The 20607-nt window shown below is 46.9% G+C and overlaps 1 protein-coding gene across 2 annotated transcripts in view; it reads right to left on the bottom strand.

Moving 5' to 3' along the window:
* MATN4 (matrilin 4) overlaps positions 1 to 20607 on the bottom strand; it is a 45955-nt gene that overhangs the window by 6218 nt on the left and 19130 nt on the right. The window contains exons 2-8 of one of the 2 annotated variants that reach the window (XM_082226065.1): positions 12094 to 12203; positions 11020 to 11592; positions 10215 to 10337; positions 8539 to 8661; positions 7954 to 8076; positions 5705 to 5827; positions 3597 to 4010 (exon numbers count right to left, since the gene is read on the bottom strand). In XM_082226065.1, the coding sequence (XP_082082191.1) occupies positions 3597 to 4010; positions 5705 to 5827; positions 7954 to 8076; positions 8539 to 8661; positions 10215 to 10337; positions 11020 to 11592; positions 12094 to 12169 (1555 nt within the window). In that variant the 5' untranslated portion in view covers positions 12170 to 12203. Of the gene's footprint in view, positions 1 to 3596; positions 4011 to 5704; positions 5828 to 7953; positions 8077 to 8538; positions 8662 to 10214; positions 10338 to 11019; positions 11593 to 12093; positions 12216 to 20607 lie in introns of both variants that reach the window. The other variant, XM_082226064.1, reaches the window with a different exon arrangement.

Genomic DNA, 20607 nt, shown 5'->3' with positions numbered 1-20607 from the left:
AAAGAAACAGTGGGGTCACTCAGAGGAGAAGATGGTGAAATGCAAACAGGGGACACAGAAAGGGCTGAACTCCTCAATGCCTTCTTTGCCTCAGTCTTCTCCGATAAAGAAAACAATTCCCGACCTGAAGAATTTGGAGCAAATGATTCAGCAAAGGAAACACAGCCCAGAATAACTAAGGAGATAGTACAAGAATATTTGGCTAGTTTAGATGTATTCAAGTCTCCAGGGCCAGATGAACTGCATCCAAGAGTATTAAAAGAACTGGCAGATGTGGTCTCAGAACCACTGGCAGTCATCTTTGAGAATTCCTGGAGAACAGGCGAAGTCCCGGCAGACTGGAGGAGGGCAAATGTTGTCCCTATTTTCAAAAAGGGGGAAAGAGAGGACCCAAATAATTACCGCCCAGTCAGTCTGACATCAATACCAGGGAAGATTCTGGAGCAGATCATTAAGCAAACAGTCTGTGAGCACCTAGAAAGGAATGCTGTGACCACCAATAGTCAGCATGGATTTCTGAAAAATAAGTCATGTCAGACTAACCTGATCTCGTTTTTTGACAGAATTACAAGCCTGGTAGATGAAGGGAATGCAGTGGATGTAGCCTACCTTGATTTCAGCAAGGCATTTGACAAGGTGCCCCATGATATTCTTGTAAAGAAGCTGGTAAAATGTGGTCTTGACTATGCTACCACTCAGTGGATTTGTAACTGGCTGACTGACCGAACCCAAAGGGTGCTCATCAATGGTTCCTCTTCATCCTGGAGAAGAGTGACTAGTGGGGTGCCACAGGGTTCTGTCTTGGGCCCGGTCTTATTCAACATCTTTATCAACGACTTGGATGATGGACTCAAGGGCATCCTGATCAAATTTGCAGATGACACCAAACTGGGAGGGGTGGCTAACACCCCAGAGGACAGGACCACACTTCAAAACGACCTTGACAAATTAGAGAACTGGGCCAAAACAAACAAGATGAATTTTAACAGGGAGAAATGTAAAGTATTGCACTTGGGCAAAAAAAATGAGAGGCACAAATACAAGATGGGGGACACCTGGCTTGAGAGCAGTACATGTGAAAAGGATCTAGGAGTCTTGGTTGACCACAAACTTGACATGAGCCAACAGTGTGACGCGGCAGCTAAAAAAGCCAATGCAATTCTGGGATGCATCAATAGGAGTATAGCATCTAGATCAAGGGAAGTAATAGTGCCACTGTATTCTGCTCTGGTCAGACCTCACCTGGAGTACTGTGTTCAGTTCTGGGCACCACAGTTCAAGAAGGACACTGACAAACTGGAACGTGTCCAGAGGAGGGCAACCAAAATGGTCAAAGGCCTGGAAACGATGCCTTATGAGGAACGGCTAAGGGAGCTGGGCATGTTTAGCCTGGAGAAGAGGAGGTTAAGGGGTGATATGATAGCCATGTTCAAATATATAAAAGGATGTCACATAGAGGAGGGAGAAAGGTTGTTTTCTGCTGCTCCAGAGAAGCGGACACGGAGCAATGGATCCAAACTACAAGAAAGAAGATTCCACCTAAACATTAGGAAGAACTTCCTGACAGTAAGAGCTGTTTGACAGTGGAATTTGCTGCCAAGGAGTGTGGTGGAGTCTCCTACTTTGGAGGTCTTTAAGCAGAGGCTTGACAACCATATGTCAGGAGTGCTCTGATGGTGTTTCCTGCTTGGCAGGGGGTTGGAATCGATGGCCCTTGTGGTCTCTTCCAACTCTATGATTCTATGATTCTATGAAAACAGGAGACTCAGGTCAAGAGACCAAGGGGATGACTGGGCAATGAGGTGCATCATCGATAGCTTGTGGAAAGTCAATACAGATGAGGCCTCTCTTGTTTCCGTAGGACAAGTGTTCTATAACACCAGTGCTAACAGTAAACAAGCCTGCCTCTGCATCACCACAAGCTAGTCATAATTAGGATGGGACAAATAATAACCCCCTTCCCCTTCTTCTCCCAGAGTAGTTTTAACCTCAGGTCTTGCGCCAACCACAGAGCGCTCTTCCAAAACTTCTGCCCACAACGTGAGGGAAGGGTTCATGACAGAAAACAACTGAAATGGGAGAGAATCATGGGAGTTCTATGAGACTGGGTCAATAGTTGGGTCCAGATTAGGAGCCCTTGAGGTCCCAGGATACAAAATGGCTGATCCCTGTCATGTAGGCAATGAAGTGGGATATCATGCAAGAAGAGAGAGTTATAGACAGGAGAACACGGGATTAAATAATACTGTGTGTTCAATTTTATCTGCCCTGCTCTGTCCCATCATGATCGTGCTCTTATCCACCTATGGGGAAAGAACAAGTCTTGAAAATCTGGAACCAGATGACTGAAAAACAGAAGAAGACACAACTTAAGCTGCAGCTTCCAGGCATAACATTGGCAAAGGATGAAAACTTCTTTTTCCTCCATTTCTTGTTCTGGGTTTAAGCTGCCTGTCCTCTTCTGGCCAGGGATAAGAAAGGCCGCTGTACCTTCCCTTTTCCTCATCTCTTGGGAGTTCAGCAACTGACTAGAAAGAAGCATAACCGCCTTGATTTTTCTAGGCCCTGTAATTTGACACTCCTCTGCATTTTCCTTTTGGCAATAACAGGAGGAAACGAGAGAATTCGCTAATTAGCCACAAATTCCTGACTCTGCCCAGAAACACAGAGGCAGAACAAACTGGCTGGAATGCTCCAGCAAACCTCTGGCCGCCCTGGTGCCAAGAGCAAAGGAGTTATTTGGCTCAAACTCTTAGAATGCAGGCATTGCCATCCCAGACAGTCTGCCTACAGAGTGGCTCAGCCCCTGTCTGCACTGCAGCTTTCAAACTGGTTTAAAATAAATAAGCATTCCCTCTCCCCATGAGATCCTGAGAACTGTAGTTCTGTGATGAAGGGGTCTCTAGCAGAATCCTCAGCAAGCCCAACTGGCTACAATTCCCAGCATCCTTTCAGGGAAACCATGGCAGCTCATGAAAGAAACCGATTAGAATTTGTAGGTGCTGGAAGGATAGAGAAGGGAGCATCTCTTGGTGGTACATCATGTCTGCATGCAGAAACTCCAGGTTCAGTCCCTAGCACACGAGTCAGGAATCTTTTCCTGCCAACTGGATGGATCCCACACTCCTGTACCCTTGATGGACCATGTTGCCACATGGGAGAGGGGCTGCCTATCTGTCAATCACCGGGCTTCACAAGGACATCAGGTGACAACGTCTAAGGGGCTAGCTGGGGGGGAAATATTATCTCTAGCAGCTTCAAAATTTCCAGAAATCTTACATCTCTCCTGGCACTGGCTTTCCAGGGTTCCTTTCAGACAGCCCTATCTGGAGATAAAGGAGACTGAACCTGGGACCTTCTGCATGCAAAGCAGGTGTCTTACCACTGAGACACAGCGGCAATTCACAGCCCAACCTCTATGGTCAGAACATACCTAGAGAAAAGAGTTGTATGGCAAAATGCGTACAGTTAGAGATCAAGTGCTTTACTGATTGGAGAAATTCAGAAGCAACCTCCTTTCAGCTCCTCACCCATGAATAAAAGCTCCGCAATACCTATAGACAGATCCCAATTACACATCCCTGCTGCACCCTCACCTGACTCCTTTGCTCTTCTCGCCCACTCGGAGATGTCGTCTTGAGAACGGCCGTCCGTGAAGACCAGGCCTACTCTGGGCACATTCTGGGAAAGGGGCCGGGCCCCTTCCGCCTCCGAGAAGCTGTGCTCCAGCATGTGCTTGAGGGCCAGGCCTGTCATGGTGCCCTTCTCCATGTACTGCACTCTCTGCACCGCTTTCTTGACATCAGCCACTGTCGTGTACTTGTTGAGAGGGAACTCCGTGCGCACTCGGCTCGAGTACTGGACCAGCCCCACGCGCGTGCCGTGAGGGGACACGTCCAGGAAGTCCACAATCTGGTTCACAAACTGCTTCACCAGCTCGAAGTTCTGAGGCCGGACGCTCTTGGAGCCATCGATCACCAGCACCAAGTCGATGTGCCCAGCTTTACACTCTATAGCCCAAGGAAAAAAGGGGAGGCGAAGGGAGATGAGCATTAGCCTTGTCTTCTGAAATAGCAGCAAAGTGAGATATATGATGGATATTGGGCCATCACCCTCGAGTTGCTGAAAAGTCCAGACTGGGCGCCTCCAAGCTGTGAGGATCCCAGCTTCACACAGTTGGAGAATTCCCTCACAATCCTGTAGCTCTTTTGCTACACTTTACAAGACCTTTGGAAACCCAATCCCAATACTGTTTCTAGACAACTACAATGTACCTCTCACGCACATGATTTTCAGTAGGCAATCTCTTGTGCCTTGCCTCTTGCATCACCAGCATTCTGGTTTCTTAGCAAATCACACAGACAAACTGTGGGTCAACAGTGCCCTCTTGCTACCAACTGACACCACAGCCTAATTAGGACATGCAAATCCCTTTGTAAGATTGGGTTACAACCTGACATCCCAGATATTGTTATTATAATTATTACTCCTTTTAAAGCTACTTTTAACAGCATCATTAAAAAAACTTGAAAATGAACATGAAGAAAATTTCATACAAATACAACACTATTCGTCTCTACATTTTATCCAATGTTTTTCAGTAAGAGATTATGGTAAGCACAACTTTAGAAACAGATAGGTAGCCGTGTTGGTCTGCCATAGTCAAAATAAAAAAATTCCTTCCAGTAGCACCTTAAAGACCAACTAAGTTAGTTCTTGGTATGAGCTTTCGTGTGCATGCACACTTCTTCACACTTCTATCTGAAGAAGTGTGCATGCACACGAAAGCTCATACCAAGAACTAACTTAGTTGGTCTTTAAGGTGCTACTGGAAGGAATTTTTTTATTACAACTTTAGAAAGTTAAAGCCAACCTGAGGTTCCGGAAGGTAGATGTTCTCTTGGCAGAACTGTACGAAAGGAGACCAGCTCCCCCGGAATTTGTTCCTATAATCATCAGGTACTCTTGCTCTTAGATAAGATGTTAATTTTGTCTTTATAGCAAAATGCTAAACTTTGATAAATTGCTCTTTCCAACGAGGGAGTACTATGTCTTTCCGTCTTTGGGCAAATAATTTTTGTGCAGCTGTTAAAATAAGAGAAGCAAGTATTATGTGTTCCTTCTATATAGGAAGTGGTGTGTGTGTGTGTGTGTGTGTGTGTGTGTGAGAGAGAGAGAGAGAGAGAGAGAGAGAGAGAGAGAGAGAATACAACAGTACCAATGCAAGAACTAGTAGTACATCACGATTCAGGATTCTGCTTAGTATTTTAATGATCTCACTATTTTGAACACCTCATATTCACTTCTTTTATTTAGTCTTTTGCTTCCTGTCTCATATTTTTGCAAATAATACACAAACTCCTCCGTTGTAACCTTAGATCCCATGATACAGGAGGAGTTCTGTCTGCTCTGAGGCCATTGCCACCCAACACGGCAAATCCAGTCTAATAACACACAGCAACTAATGCATCCCTCCTAACCAATCATGCATTTATGTTATGTGCCAACTGGGGCACTTTTTGTTGTATTTTCAAAAGCAGAAACAGTATCTCTGAATGTGTGTCCATCTAAGAGGTATCAGGAATAGTGATCAGTCAGGATCAAGACATCGCCACTTACCTGCCTGCTAGGAATCTGTTTCAGGTATCAAAGAGGAGCCATGCATGAAGAACATCCCATAGCAAGGAAAACCCCTAATACTCACTGTTGCATGTCTTCTTGTCTGCCTGGAGCTGCTGACCCTCTGGGCAAAGACAGTGGTAAGAGCCTGCAGTGCTGACACACTTAAATTCACATCCATGCTCTACGCTATTGCAGAGGTCGCTGGCTGAAACACAAATCATGGGGATAATTTCATCAAGCTACGGAGTTCAGCATGTTGCATCAGGCGGAGAACCATTAGGACTATATGGTGAAGAAACTATAAACCAGTGTTTCCCAACCTTTTTTGGGCAAAGGCACACTTGTTTCATGAAAAAAATCTCGAGGCACACCACCATTACAGCCCCGTGACGTCAGCGCGCAACGTCACGCCGGGAGGGACATGAATTGCTAGCAAATTACATAATCACCTCCTTGAGGGCTGGCTCATCTTCTCCGAAGGCAGAACCCCATTAATGAACAGCACAGACTCACACCATAGCCAAGACGAGGGGGGAAAACCTCAGTCATGCACAGTCATGCACATGTGGGGGCTAAATGAGGACAAAGACCGGGCAGAGAGCAGGGTTCAAATCACCCCACCTGGCCAGGACAATCCCTGGGTGCTCCCTTGGGCCACTCGCCTGACCCACCTCGCAGGGCTGTTGTTGCGAGGATAACACGGGGAGAACCACGCGCGCCCCCGGGAGCTCCTTGGAGGAGAAAGCGGGCGATGAATGCAATGCATGAAATATATGAGAGGCGACCAGGTTTTGCAGGTGAGGGGCCCCCGCCAGCCTCCGCTTCCAACACCTGGCGCAACGACGCCGAAGTTTCCCCCTGGGCTCGGCTCGCGGAGCAGCGCTGCTCCCCCCGGCTCCCCTTCGCCCTCCCAGCTCTCTCTGCCGCCCACTGGGGACCCCCCTCACCTGCCAAGTCCGGAGCGCTGGTGGAAGTTGCATGCATGCATGCAGGGCGCCGCGTTGCCATTGCATTGCACTGCACTCCATGCAACGCCTGCACACATGCATTGCCTTGCACGCCCGCCAAGGGGTCTCCCCGCGGTCCGATGCGTCCCCTCTGGCGCGGATGCAGCATTGCAAAAATAAAACACACACCCCCGACGCAGCCCTACCTGGGGGGCAGCCTCCGCCGCTCCGCCTCCGCGGGGATCCCCGGGCTCCATCCTGCCGCCCGATCTCTGCGGGGGCACAGGCAGGCTGCGCGGGGTCTGCGCAGAAGAGCCCCTGCCCGCCCGGCCGCCGCCGCTGCGCTCATTCCATGGCCGGGAGAAGAGCGCTTCAAACAAAACACCCGGCCCGCCAGGCCACACTGGGAAACGTAGTTTGCGCACCCCGCGCGGGCACGGAGCCCAAGGGCGAGGGGACTACGGATCCCAGCAGCCCCCGCGCCGGGGACGGAGGGGGAGAGGCCGGGTGCAGGGATGGAGGGACGGGTGGGCGAGCGAGTGAGTGAGTGGCAGCTGCCAAGCCTTGGCCGAGAGCCAGGAAGGGCCTCCCCGGAAGAGGAGGAGGAGGGAGGCGCAGAGCGGGAGGGAGGGAGGGAACCCCAGGGGTCATCTAGTGACGCCGCCCCAATCGAAAATTTGACTTTAAAAAAAAAATCTTTTGAGTTTTTTTAATTTTTCCCACGGCACACCAGGCAACATCTCGCGGCACAGTAGTGTGCCACGGAACAGTGGTTGGGAAACACTGCTATAAACTATGTTTTCTGCTGCTCCGGGGGGGGGGGAGGACCCGAACCAACGGAATCAAATGACAAGAAAGGCAATTCCAACTAAATATTAGGATTTACTTTCTGACAGTAAAAGCTGTTCAAAAGGGGAATAGGCCAGCATGGAAGGTGGTTGACTCTCCTTCATTGGAGGTTTTTTTAACTGGCTGGATGGATTCTTTGGTTGTAATTCCTCCATTGCAGAGGGCTGGACTAAATGGCCCTTGTGGTCCCTTCCAATTCCACAATTCTGTGGTTCTAAGGCAAATTAGAAAGGCAATATTGCCTTTGGTTATGTTGATCACCAGGATTCTCCAGCACTCTAAGGAACATGTTTTATACTGAAGTCACAGCCCATAAATCCAGTGCATCACAGTCCCTTCCACCGACTCTATGGGTGTCTTCTTTTGAGACATCCCAACTCATTTTCAAAACAGTCATTTGGCAAACCTAGTAATGAATCATAGCCAGATGTTGCACTCTATGTTTTAGCTCACTTGTTTGCTTTTCTTTTTTGCTCCCCCCTCCGCACCAATGCATATGGTGTTCTCCGCCACAGCCACACAATGCAGCACTTACCCTGACATGACTTGCCATCAGCCTGCAGGGTGTAACCATCGCGACAGCGACAATAGTACCCGTTGAGGATATTCACACAATCATGCTGGCAGCTGTGGTTGCCAAAGTTGCAGAAATTGATCACTGAAAGAAATAGAGGGGGGTGGGGAATGATTTTGAGGTGATCAGGACCCATTGCTCTTCCCTCCAGCAAAATGCCTCCATTCCTCCGAGATCCCAGTTCCCATTTAATAGCTACCAACCCACCACCCCTTCCCCAATATTATGGAATACAGAGGCAGAAAAGGGCAGCCAAAATTAACAGGGGGCTGGAGAAACTCCCCTATCAGGAATGACCACAATGACGGGGGCTTTTTCATTCAGAGAAAAAGAGAGTAAGAGGTGACGTGATCTATCATGATGGCAATATACTAGTTCCATGCCTCTTGATACCAGTTGCTGGGGGGTGACAGTGGGGAGAGTCCTGCCTGTGGGCTTCGCAGGGGAACCTGATCAGCCACTGTGTGAAAGAAGATCCAGATCTAGAGAGGTTTCTTATCTGATCCAGCAGGACTCGTCTTATGCCCTTAGATGGAGATTACTCACTGCTACATGTCTTCTTGTCTTGGTTGAGCTGATAGCCTGTCCGGCAGCGGCAAGTGTAGGAGCCGAGAGAGCTGACGCATTGATGCTCGCAGCCGTGTCTCCCATCAGCACAGGCATCGATGACTGCAGAGGTTTTAAAAAAAGGACACGTCATGGACTGGGCAAACAAAAGCCATAGGTAAGGCTTGTCCACTCTTGCATACTTGGGCACTGGGACTGCTATCAGAGGATATCAGGTACAGCGACTCATGTTGACAAGAAGCTAGGGGGTAGGCAGATCCTGTTGGTTTTTGGCTTCTCATTTTTCCAGTTCAGTCTTCCACATTTCTTCTTCGTTTTGCAGTTCATTTATTTTTGAAGTCTTTGTGAAAATTCATCAGCATTTTTGTTAGGATTTCTCCTAATACAGTGGAACCTCGGGTTGCGGACGTGATCCATGATGGATGCATGCACACGAAAGCTCATACCAAGAACTAACTTAGTTGGTCTTTAAGGTGCTACTGGAAGGAATTTTTTATTTTGACTATGGCAGACCAACACGGCTACCTATCTGTAACATTTATACGTTGTTTTGGAAACTGCAGATTAGGCAGGTTCCTCCTTAAATGTTAACTGAACCCAGTTTCTCTCCCATCCTTATAAGAGGTCACAGGCACAGGCACATTGTCACTTTCACAGAATCACAAAATTGTAGAGTGGGATGGGAACCCAAGTGTCATCAGGAATCTTTAACCTTTTCAGACTCAGGACCCACTTTTAACCAAAACATGCATTTGGGAAAACACTTCTTAGTCTTTTACCATATATTTGCATGTTGGTAGTGCTGCTGTTGCAACCCGCCTGGGACCAGTCAGTGATCCATGAGGGTCCCGACCCACCAACTGAAGTCTAGTGATCTAGCATCACAACCTGCAATGCAGGTATCACAGCTGTTTCTCTGGGATCCAAGTCTGGAATCCAAGCCTTGTGAGGAACAGTTGAGGGAGGGATGTGTAGCCTGGAGAAGACTGAGAGTGGTATGATAGCCATCTTCAAATATCTCAAGGGCTGTTGCATGCAAGATAAGAGCAAGCTTGTTTTCTGCTGCTCCAGGGACACGATCCAGATCAATGGATTCAAGTTACAAGAAAGGAGGCTCCAACTAAACATGAGGAAGAACTTCCTGACAGTAAGAACTGTTCTATTGTCCACCTTAGAAGGTGGTGAACTTTCCTTCACTGGACGTTTTTAAACAGAGGTTGGATGGTCATCTGTCAAAGATTCTTTAGCCGTGATTCCAGTATTTCAGGAGGTTGGATTAGATGACCCTTGGGATCCGCTCCACCTCTACAATTCTATTATCTATGTAGAATCTATTATCTACAGATCCATTTCTGAGTCTCCTTCCCACCCAGCACTGCTTGTTCTACAAGGGATTCTTACACAGAATAAACAGTGTCGGCTAATGAACACCACATTTTTTCCACATCGGCACATGTTCAGCATGCATCCACATTATGCAGATGGTTCATTGTCGAACCTTATTACTCGTTGGCAGATCAGCAATGACACGGTTGCAAAATAAAATTCATCCAATGTGCAAGTTGCATTGTAATCTAGGCATAGGAACTGGGAGAACTGCTGTCCATCTCATCAGCCCTAATAACTGTCTGACTGAACGTACTGATCTTACTTACTGGAGCACGTCTTTCCATCAGCATTGAGCTTGTATCCTGGGTTACACTGACAATAGAAGGAGCCTGGGACACTGACACAAGTGTGCTGGCAGCCATGATCCAGTTCTGTACACATATCAACACCTGGAAGATGCAAGATGGCACAAGGTAAATAAGGGTTCGCCCACTTACATTACACATGAGAACAGCTATACCAGGGTGAAGACAGTGTAATGTTTTTAGTTAGTGGGGTCAATTTGGAAGTTTGGATGCATATCTCTCTCCGGGCTAAGCAATGCAGTGTAGGTGAGGGATGGTATTACAGGCTGGTAGCAGAAGCTGGCTGTGCACAACACTGACTGGCTGGTGCCAGTGACGCAACCAGTTTTGTCTCTTGCTCCCTTGTACATGCAGCAATCCCCAGAGCATTATGTACACTTCAACATGTTTTAAAAACTTAATAAGAAAATAGATGAAGGGATAAACCCTCGCAATTGCTTTAAATTCACATTTATAAAAGGGAAAGGCAGATTGTCCAAAACTCGCAGAGAGCGGCCAAGACTGATGGACGAACCAGCATTTGATAAACTGTGAATCAATTCACGGGCTCACATCCACCCAATCTCCACCTCCATTACAGGTTGCAGGCAACACAAGAAGCAAGAACGCATGAACAACGCTTGAACTATCTTCTATCCTGGTAACCTCAAAGGGGGAACATGCCACCTTTCCCCTCATGTTCTGATCTCTCACTGAATCGCTTTTGAATGTCAACAATGGCCATGGGAGGTGGCTTGACTGTCCTGCCACTGCCGCCATCACTCACCACACAGCTTGTCCTGGAATTGCTTGCCGAACTGTTGGATGAGGTCAAAGGACTCCACCAAGAACACATGCTCCTCCAGTGGGGGAGAAGCCATGGCCCGGAGGGAGTTCATGTCTGCCCGCTGCACACCCACGGCATAGATTTCAATGCCGGCCGCTCTTGCCTGAGCTGCCACATCCGTCACACGGTCCTGAGGCCGCCCATCAGTGACGATCACTGCCACACGAGGGATTTTCTTGTGCAGCGGCCGTGCCCCCTCCTGGGTGGTAAAGGCCACGTTCATGGCATACTGGATTGCCAGCCCCGTCATGGTGCCTTGAGCCAAGGGGACAATGGCGTTGATGGCCTTCTCCATGTCCGCCCGGGTGAAGAAGGACTTGAGGGAGAAGACGTTCTGGACCTGGCTGGAATACTGGATCACCCCTACCCGGGTGGCGTTGGGCCCGATATCCAGGTTGTGAATGATGTCAATCATGAAGCGCCGCATGGTCTCGAACTCAAAGGGGCGGACGCTGCGTGAGCTGTCAATCACAAAGACAATGTCCAGGGGGCCAGTCTTACACTTTGTCGTCCCTGGAGGAGGGAAATAAGAGAGATCTCATTTCACAACTTTCTCTACCAAGGTGGAGAAAACTTCTGGCCCTCCAAGTATTTGTTGGACTCCAGCTCCCATCCTCCCTGACTATTGGCCATGCTGGCTGAGACTGACGGGAGCAACATTTACTATTTACTTATCACTTTTGTATGCCACCTTCTTCCTCTAAGGAGCTCTGGGTGGTGTACATGGTTTGCCCCCCTCCTCATTTAATCCCCACAAAACCCCTTTGAGGTAGGTTAGGCTAAGGGGCAGTGACTGGCCCAAGGTCACCAGTGAGCTTCATGGTCTCTCATGTGTGCATGGTCCAGTATAAATCCAACATCAATGACATGCTGCAGAATGCCCCCTCAAAAAACCCAGAAGTTATTATGTTCCTTTCGTGAGAATGAATTCACAGGCTACTCCTTGCTATGCTTAATACAGCTCTCATTCAATTGGTGTCTGTTGTCTATATATCTTTTCGACTGGCAGCTTACCTAGGAGTTTCGGTCGGGCTTCCAATGCTGTAAAGGCAAGGAGGAGGAGAGGGGCAATATATAGCAGCTTCATCATTCAGTTTCGAGACTGCAGAATCCCAGGAAGAAGTCTAGAGGATTTTCTGGGGGGAAAGAGAGAACATCCAATGAGATTCTGCAATGTTTCCTTCACTTTTTCTGCACTCTGCGCTGTTTTAGGCTGCAATCCTTACCACGTCTACTCAGAAGTGAATCCTATTCAAGTCAATGGGGCTTGCTCCCAGGTAAGTGGGAGAATAAGGACTGCAGCCCAACTCCCAAATTAGAATTTTGAAGGTAAGCATTCCAACTTGCTATGTGAAATAGTGAACTGTGCAGGTACAAACAACAGCACAATCCTAAGGATGTTTTACTCAGAAGGAAGCCCCATGGAGTTCAGCAGGCCTTACTTCCTGGTGAGTGTGTGCTTAGGATTGAGACCACCACCATCATCTGCTTTTGATCTGTGCTGGGGAAAACAAGCAGACACAGATCCAGTGCCTGGATCCATTTTGGAACACAACATAAGTCTCCGCGTCCTTTCAGCAAGTTTGCAAATTTCAGCACGTTGAGCTCCAAGTTACTGAACAAAGTACTCTTAATGCAAGGGCATTTCACCAGCACCAGCACACCCCCCAAAAAATTTTGTGGTTTAGTAGTATTGCTGCAGAAATACTGTGTTACAGTTCTACATCCATAAGGCACTGTGAAACGGCAGTCTGCCTTTCAGACACAGAGCTGTCCTGGCAGCTGGACAAACCTTGTTTCAGCATATAAACCGGGAACAATTTATTGAGGACAGGCACTCTTTTCAGCTTCCTTTGAGCCAAGCATCTTGCTTAGGCTTCTGAAGGGCAGAAGAAGACTACAAAAAGGAAAAGCCCAACTGTCAGCCCTATACTCAAGATGCTATGGAAGGAAGTTACCACCCTTGAGTATCAGAGCCAAACTGCACATAATGTTGGTCACGTACGTAGCTGTGCTCTTAAGTGCGGGGGCTGTTGGTGTTTTGGCAAATAGCTAGCATGGGTTACCTGATCCCTAGTGAGGGGAATACAGTGATTTAACCCATCCTTTGCACTCCCCTCCCTTAGCTAACATTGTGCAATGCCAGGCAGATATGACCCTGGCCAAAGCCATGTGGCTTGCATTTGGCACCAAACTTAAATGGCACTGAACAAAAGCTGGGAGCACACTTTGCCTGCCCCGCACCAGATGTCGTATTAACCCTGGCAGGCCTAATTTGGTCCATGGGCTGGTAATCCTTCCCCATGCTGCAAATCAAGCCACAGAGCAACCCAAAGCAAGGAACAGGATCAGCACCAGACCCTTCCGAGAAGAGGAACTTTCAGTGGGAAAAGAAGGGCTAGCAAGGGGAGCAATTTGAGACATACCGAGGTGAGGACAATGCAAGGATGGGCACCATGCCCAGCTTGGCAAGAGCAGATAGGTTATCTGATCTGGAGCAGCAGAAAGCAAATAAAGAGCAGAGCTCTGGAGATGAAATGTGACAGAGATAAAAGAGAAATTGGATGGTCCCAGCTCTTTGCTTTCAAGGATACAACTCTACCGATTGTTAAGGTCATGCCCCTGGGCCAAGAATCACACTCTCTCCACCGCAGAGGCATAGCTCTCCTGTGATCAAATTCAGGATAAGCTTCTAAGTCTCTTGCTAGATGACCTTGGATGGTTTTCATAGAAGCATATCCAGGACTCACAGACAGCAACCAAGCATTTCAGGCTCTTTGGGGGATAGAAACAGACAGATAGCCATTCTAAGGCCCAGTTTGTGGGACCAAGAATGAGCTATGTGCCTGCATGTAGCAGCTGAATCCTACTAGGCTTTACCTACCTAAATTGCAGAGTTGGGAAAGGTTCAGAAAAGGACAACCAAAAGATCAAGGGTTGGAGCTACTCCCCTATGAGGAAAGGTTGTAGCGTTTGGAACTTGGAAGGTTAACTACAGTCATCTGAGAACAAAGTTAGATGGACCATTGGCCTGATCCAGGAGGCTCTTTTTATGCTCTTATGTAACTGTTCCGCAGCATGGTGAACAAATTCATTTGGGTTGTTTTATTAGCTCTTCTTGCTAAATGTATTTACCAAAGAATTGTGCAACACAGCATTGTGCAATCCTCACAAAACCACAATTCACATAGCAATGGTAGCTGCAGCTTGGGGGAAAAGCATTGCATTTTCAGCAGAAACAACTTTTGATATCTAAGAGCAGGGGGCGAATGCAATTTTGCTACAACAGAAGCATCTGGAGAAATGACCCAGATTGCTCCCCACAGAAGCTGCTAATATTTAGGATAACTGCAAACTGTCCCCAAAAGACTCCCAAAGTTTAATGACATTATGGAAATAGGGGCTATGGCCAAAAATCATGGCTGAAATTGCTTGCAAACCCATGAGGTTGGGAAACGGTTTTCCAGCTTTCTAATAAGAGGGACAAGCTTTGAATTCTAAAAAAAGAAAAAAAAAGATGTGGTGTTTTGATATATCCACCAGGGGCCACTGCAATGCAAAGCAGCTTAGCCTGCTGGTTTCCTTACTGGCTCTAGGGAGGATTTGTGAATGGGGAAAGAAGAGTGACAACCTTGGCAAAAGGCAGTCAAAGGGAGCTTCTGCTTTCCCCCAAGAGGAGATAGTTGGGAAGGGAAGGTTTAAAACACTCCTCCTGCTGCAATCTTGAAAACAATTGCACCCCCACTCCCCATGATGCATTACCATCAAAAGAGTTATGGGCCCCAAATCCTGGAAGGCACCGCAGGTTGAGTGATGGGGTGAAACTAGCTATCCATGCCACCCAAATGTTATTGTTGGCATCCGCCTGTCTCAGAAGGTAAACTGATGGGAATCAGCTGTGCATCAAGGGCAGAGGAGGAGCGGGGAGAGAGAACAAGAGAAAGGAGACAGCCCCTTCTGGAAAGGAAAATAATGAAGAAAAGCAAACTTTCTTTGTATTTGCTTGGAAATGGGGGTGTAAGGTGGCTATCTGGCAGGCCTGGGCAACCTTCCGTGGATCTTAAACTAGGTCCGATCTGCACTATACATTTAAAGTAGCATCATACCACTTTAAACAGTCATGGCTTCCCCGCAAAGGATCCTGGGATCTGCTGTTTTATTAAGGGTGCTGAAGAGTTGTTAGGACATACCTCCCTGCCCTCTTTCCCCTCAGTGAGCTACAGTTTCCAGAATGGTTTTACATTTACAATCAACCCCTCTTTTCCCAGGGAACTCTTGCAAACTGTAGCTCCATGAGGGAAATAAGGGTCTCCTAACAACTCTCAAGGCGTTCCGTGTGCTGCGCTGGCTCGCCAGATGCAGCTTTGTCACGCTGGCCACGTGACCCGGAAGTGTCTCCGGACAGCGCTGGCCCCCGGCCTCTTGAGTGAGATGGGCGCACAACCCCAGAGTCTGTCAAGACTGGCCCGTTCGGGCAGGGGTACCTTTACCTTTACCTTTACCAACTCTCAAGAGGGACGCGGGAGGCATTGTGGGTCAAACCACTGAGCCTAGGGCTTGCCGATTGGAAGGTCGCTGGTTCAAATCCCCGTGACGGGGTGAGCTCCCATTGCTTGGTCCCTGCTCCTGCCAACCTAGCAGTTCGAAAGAACATCAAAGTGCAAGTAGATAAATAGGTACCACTCCGGCGGGAAGGTAAACAGCGTTTCCGTGCACTGCTCTGGTTCACCAGAAGCAGCTTAGTCATGCTGGCCACATGACCCGGAAGCTGTACGCTGGCTCCTTCGGCTATTAAAGTGAGATGAGCACTGCAACCCCAGAGTCGGCTACGATTGGACCTAATGGTCAGGGGTCTCTTTACCTTTACCAACTCTCAGCGCCCTTAACAAACGAAGTTCCCGGGATCCTTTGGAGCGAAGCAAATGCAATGAAGCTGTCCTCTGTGCACTTGCAATGGCAGTTTGAACTGTACACGCCTCACTTTTAATTGCAGCTTTTAGATGGAAAACGCTGGAGCATTTCTCAAGAAACTGCAGAATTGTAGCCTACAGATTGTGGCTAACACCATGTCTTTACAGCTTCCAACACTAGTGATGGGAGCAGACTGAAGCCAAAGTAAATAGTAATGTGTGCGCAGCCTGAGAGAAACCAGAACTAACAAAAAATTGTCCATCCCTACACTGGTCACCTGAAAAGGGGGAGTGATCAGTTCTTTAGACTGCAATCTAAACGTATTTACTGGGATATAAGCATCACTGAGCACAATGGTGCCAACTCCTGAGTAAATATACATAGATTTGCTCCGCTAATCTTTCTCAATGTTCAAACGCTGCCTGGTCACCAAGAGGTGAATTTTATCCTCCACAGGCAACTAGGCTATTAACTCTGAACAGTGGCCCATTCTACAGATTTTCCCCATCATCCATAAAACAGCATTCAAAATTACCCTTCAAATGACCGCAAGCTAAACAAGATTTTGTTCACTGCTCCTAATCATTTTACACCTTGTCACTTCATGCCATTTCCTCATTTCTAAGAATTTGTATTGAGCACCTACAGTTAATCTAAAGGCTCTCTTTGTACGCATACAATATTCTCTCTTTGCACCAGAAACCTTTCCTCCTTCATGCGTCTTCAAAGTTTGACACAAATTTGTCTCTGAGCCAAACAGCAAACCCAAACACCTCCATTCATACAGCTGTCAGTTAAGAAAATTGGCAATTTTTCATTCATTGGGAACTGAATGCTCCCCAAGGGGATGCCAGGTGATCCCGGTTCCTTCTGAGCATCAAAAGATTCTAGTCAAATGGGGTTTAAAATGCAAATATATGCTAAGGAAAACATGCCAAAAAAGCAATTAAGGAAATCACATCTGAACTATTCTAACTAGTAAGACTTTACTCAGGCAAGCCATTTTTGAGAAGGAGAAAAACTGCCTTTGCAAAAAAGAAGTTTTTTTGGAAGTCTTAAGGTCTCACAGACACAAAAAGAATCAGACAAGGTTGCTTACATTCATGATCTGGCCCCCTATCCATTAGCGGATCCAGTGACATTTATCAGGACTCTTGAACTACAAGCAGGAAGACTAAAACATACATTCACAAACCAATCCTACCCATGTTTACTTAAGAATAAGTCTTGTCAGCTAAGTAAATACTTAGATTAAATGCTAATTAAATGCTTGGACTGTTTTTATTCCTCTACGAATGAAGCTGCAATCCTAAACATCTTATCCCATTCTTCAATAGAGTTTACTTCTAAGTTAGTGTATACAATTGCAATCTTAACCCCACTTACCTGGGAGTAAGTATGTTTGCATTCAATAGGACTCATTTCTGAGTGGACATAGTCAAGATTGTGCTATCTTAGGCTGTGATCCTAAACAACAGTAGGGCCCTATGCATGTCTGCTCAAAAGTAAGCTCCAGCGACTTATTGTTGGGGCTTATTACCATGTAATTTTTTATAAGATTGCAACCTAAGTCCCTTTGAAATCAGTGTGTTGAGTAAGTCTCTATAGAACCAAGAAGCTCACAAAATATATTGTCCAGTAATCAAGAATACTCTAAGTCTACAGTGACTTCTATTATTTAGGTAAAGGTAAAGGACCCCTGACACTTAAGTTCAGTCGCAAACGACTCTGCGATTGCGGTGCTCATCTTGCTTTACTGGCCGAGGGAGCTGACATTTTTCCTTTTTTTTTTTTTATAAAATTTTTATTGGGTTTTCACATTTTATATAGACAAAAACAAAGACACAAAAAACAAATAAACACATAAACAAAAAAGAAAATAAGAAAACAACAACAAACATATATACTTTCCCGAAAATGTTATTTCCTAACCCTGGTCATTGACTTCCCCCTACCCCCTCCCTTGCATCCCCATTTCCAAATTTATGTCAGCAAATTGGCATTTCCCTGTCTTAATATTAGTCCTTTTATAAAAACAAACAAAATTATTTTTTTCTAAGTTGGACCTCAATTCCCTTCCAACGATTTCCCATTTTGTCTTGAATAATGATCTTTTTAACCAAATCCCATAATCATGAGTGTTGTTAGAACTTAATTTTTCCCTCCCTCCCATCCCCGGTTTGCGTCCCTTCCCAAAGCATGTCCAAAATAACAGTTCCTAGCCCGGGTTCCTCACGTCCGAGGCCCTCCAGTCTCTTTCAGTCCCTCTCCGCCGGTCTTGTTGGTAATCCTTTATGCCAGTCGTCACATCTCGAAAGAGTTCTTTCACCATCAATCCAAAGTCTCTTCCCATATTTGCAAACAGCTGCTGAAGAGTTTCCACAAGGCATGAATCTTGAAGGTAATCAAAGTCAGAGTCTATGTGGAGGCCCCGATTATATTTCTTTATTTTAAATTCCTTAATTTCATAGACTCCCAGGACCTCCACTTTCGTCTTCTGCATCTTTCGTGGATTTATAGTAGATTTGCTCCAATAATCTCCTTGTTTGTATTCCACAGGCGTCAGCTTCTGCTCTGTATTTTCCCACATCACTTCTTCTCTTTCTTGTTTTGTCTTCTCCTCTTCTTTTATTATCATTTCTGGTTCAGCTGTGGATTCTTTCTCATTGAGGTCCTCGTTACATTCAGCAGAACTACTTGTTTCAGAAGTCAAGGTCATCAATTGTTCACTCATAGCCGTAGTCTGCTCTTGTAAGATTCCAACCAAATAGAACATCCTTTCGATTTCTCCCAGTATCTTTCCATCCACAGCCATTGTAATTCCACAGAATTCCCTCTAGAGGGAATCTGGTTACTTAGTATTCTTTTCCCCAACAGTCCTTTGTCTTGTTATTGTTTCTTTATTTCCAACAATTTTAGATCAATTGTAACTCTTTTTAATCCAGAGGTAACTTAGGTAGCAATTTTCCACTATTAACAGTCCGTTTGACAGCTTTGACAGCTGTCAAACTCTGCACTTCTTAAACCAGCTCCAAAGCAGGACGCTCCCGGGCCCGGGAGGGGGGGTTGTTTACAACAAAACATCCAACACTCCTCTCTCCTGCTCAAAATTTCCAAATCTTGGAAGTTACTGTCTTTTTTTTTAAAAAACTCACCCTTTACAGGGTGGGCACTCCAGCTTAGTTCTTTTTTCGTTGCTCTAGATCGTCTGCAAGGTGGGGGGTGCGGACTTCCTTTTAGCACATCCCCCGATCGTCTCAAATTCAGTGGATAAATTTCTTAAAAGCCAAGTCCAAATTACTCACGGGTTGTTTTTTCAGCCGAATTTCAAGGAAGGAAGTCAGCGCTCTCCGGTCATGGCTCGCGGCTTCGCTCAGCAGAGGTAGCGATGGACTCTCAGTGCCACGCCACCCCCCGTATCCCCTCCGCAGCCTTTAAAAAGGCTCTTCGCGAATCAGGGGGGGCGCTTAAGGCACCCGCCGAGTCTTCAGTCCGCAGGCACCGCGCCTGCGGTTTTAAGGGTCCCCGTGTCGCCGGCACGGCAAAGACCCGTCCCCTGCTGAGCCGATTCCCTCCGGAGCTCGGAGGGAATCCGCCATTCCCAGATCGCGTCAACCCCGGAAGTCCCGGGAGCTGACATTTTTCCGCAGGCAGTTTTTCTGGCTCATGCTCTGGCGAAACCAGAGCAGTACACGGAAACGCCATTTACCTTCCTGCCGGAGCGGTACCTATTTATCTACTTGCACTTTGACGTGCTTTAAAACTACTGGGTTAGCAGGAGCTGGGACCGAGCAACGGGAGCTCACACCGTCACGGGGATTCAAACCGCTGACCTTCAGATCGGCAAGCCCTAGGCTCAGTGGTTTAAACCACAGAGCCACCCGATGCAAGGTACAAATGATATATATTAAGTGCAAATCATTAGATTCCCCCCCCCTTGGGGCCTCATTTACTATTGATACTAGCACCATCCATGAAGGAAAAGTCTCCCGCCTGTCTTTGATTCTTCCTATCTCTTTCCTTCCCCATATCTGATCTGACTGGTCATCAGGTGTGGTGCTTAGAATGTTAAACTAGGACCAGAGGGGCCTGACTTGTTTGTAACTGGGGAGGGGGAAGAACCAGGAACACCACTTGAGCTCCTTAGAAGAAAGGTGGGACGTAACATAATAATAAATTTTAAATGTATAATGTCACTTGACTCCAGAGAACACGGCAAAAACCTGTCTCTTTCCTCTCTGCCCCTTCAGTTAAAAAACCCTGGAATATACTCTAGTTCTGCCCTGAAGTAAGCAACTCTTAAACAGCTCCATCCACTAGACCTGCTGCCCTTCGTGCCTGGAATTTCCTCCACGTTTCTTTTCTATCCCTCTGTTATCGCTCCCCCCGCCCCAGTCACCTAAATTCACACTCTTTGAGCCAGATTCTTGGTATGAGAAAAATAAAGGTCGTCTGGACTGTGTGGCGATGTTTCTAGGCATCCTTGTTCAAATTAACACATGTGGAAGTTTCCCCCGTTGCAAGCCACATCAAAGCACATCCACATCTGCTTTGTGTAAGTACGGTACCTCAGAGCTGAACTAAAGCGCTATTCAGACATTTGTCTTCTGGGTTAAA

Source organism: Podarcis vaucheri, assembly GCF_965113315.1.
Source record: "Podarcis vaucheri genome assembly, chromosome: 6".
NCBI classification, from domain to species: Eukaryota; Metazoa; Chordata; class Lepidosauria; order Squamata; family Lacertidae; genus Podarcis; species Podarcis vaucheri.
The sequence above is the reverse complement of the archived record's forward strand: the minus strand, read 5'-3'. Positions and strand labels throughout refer to the sequence as shown.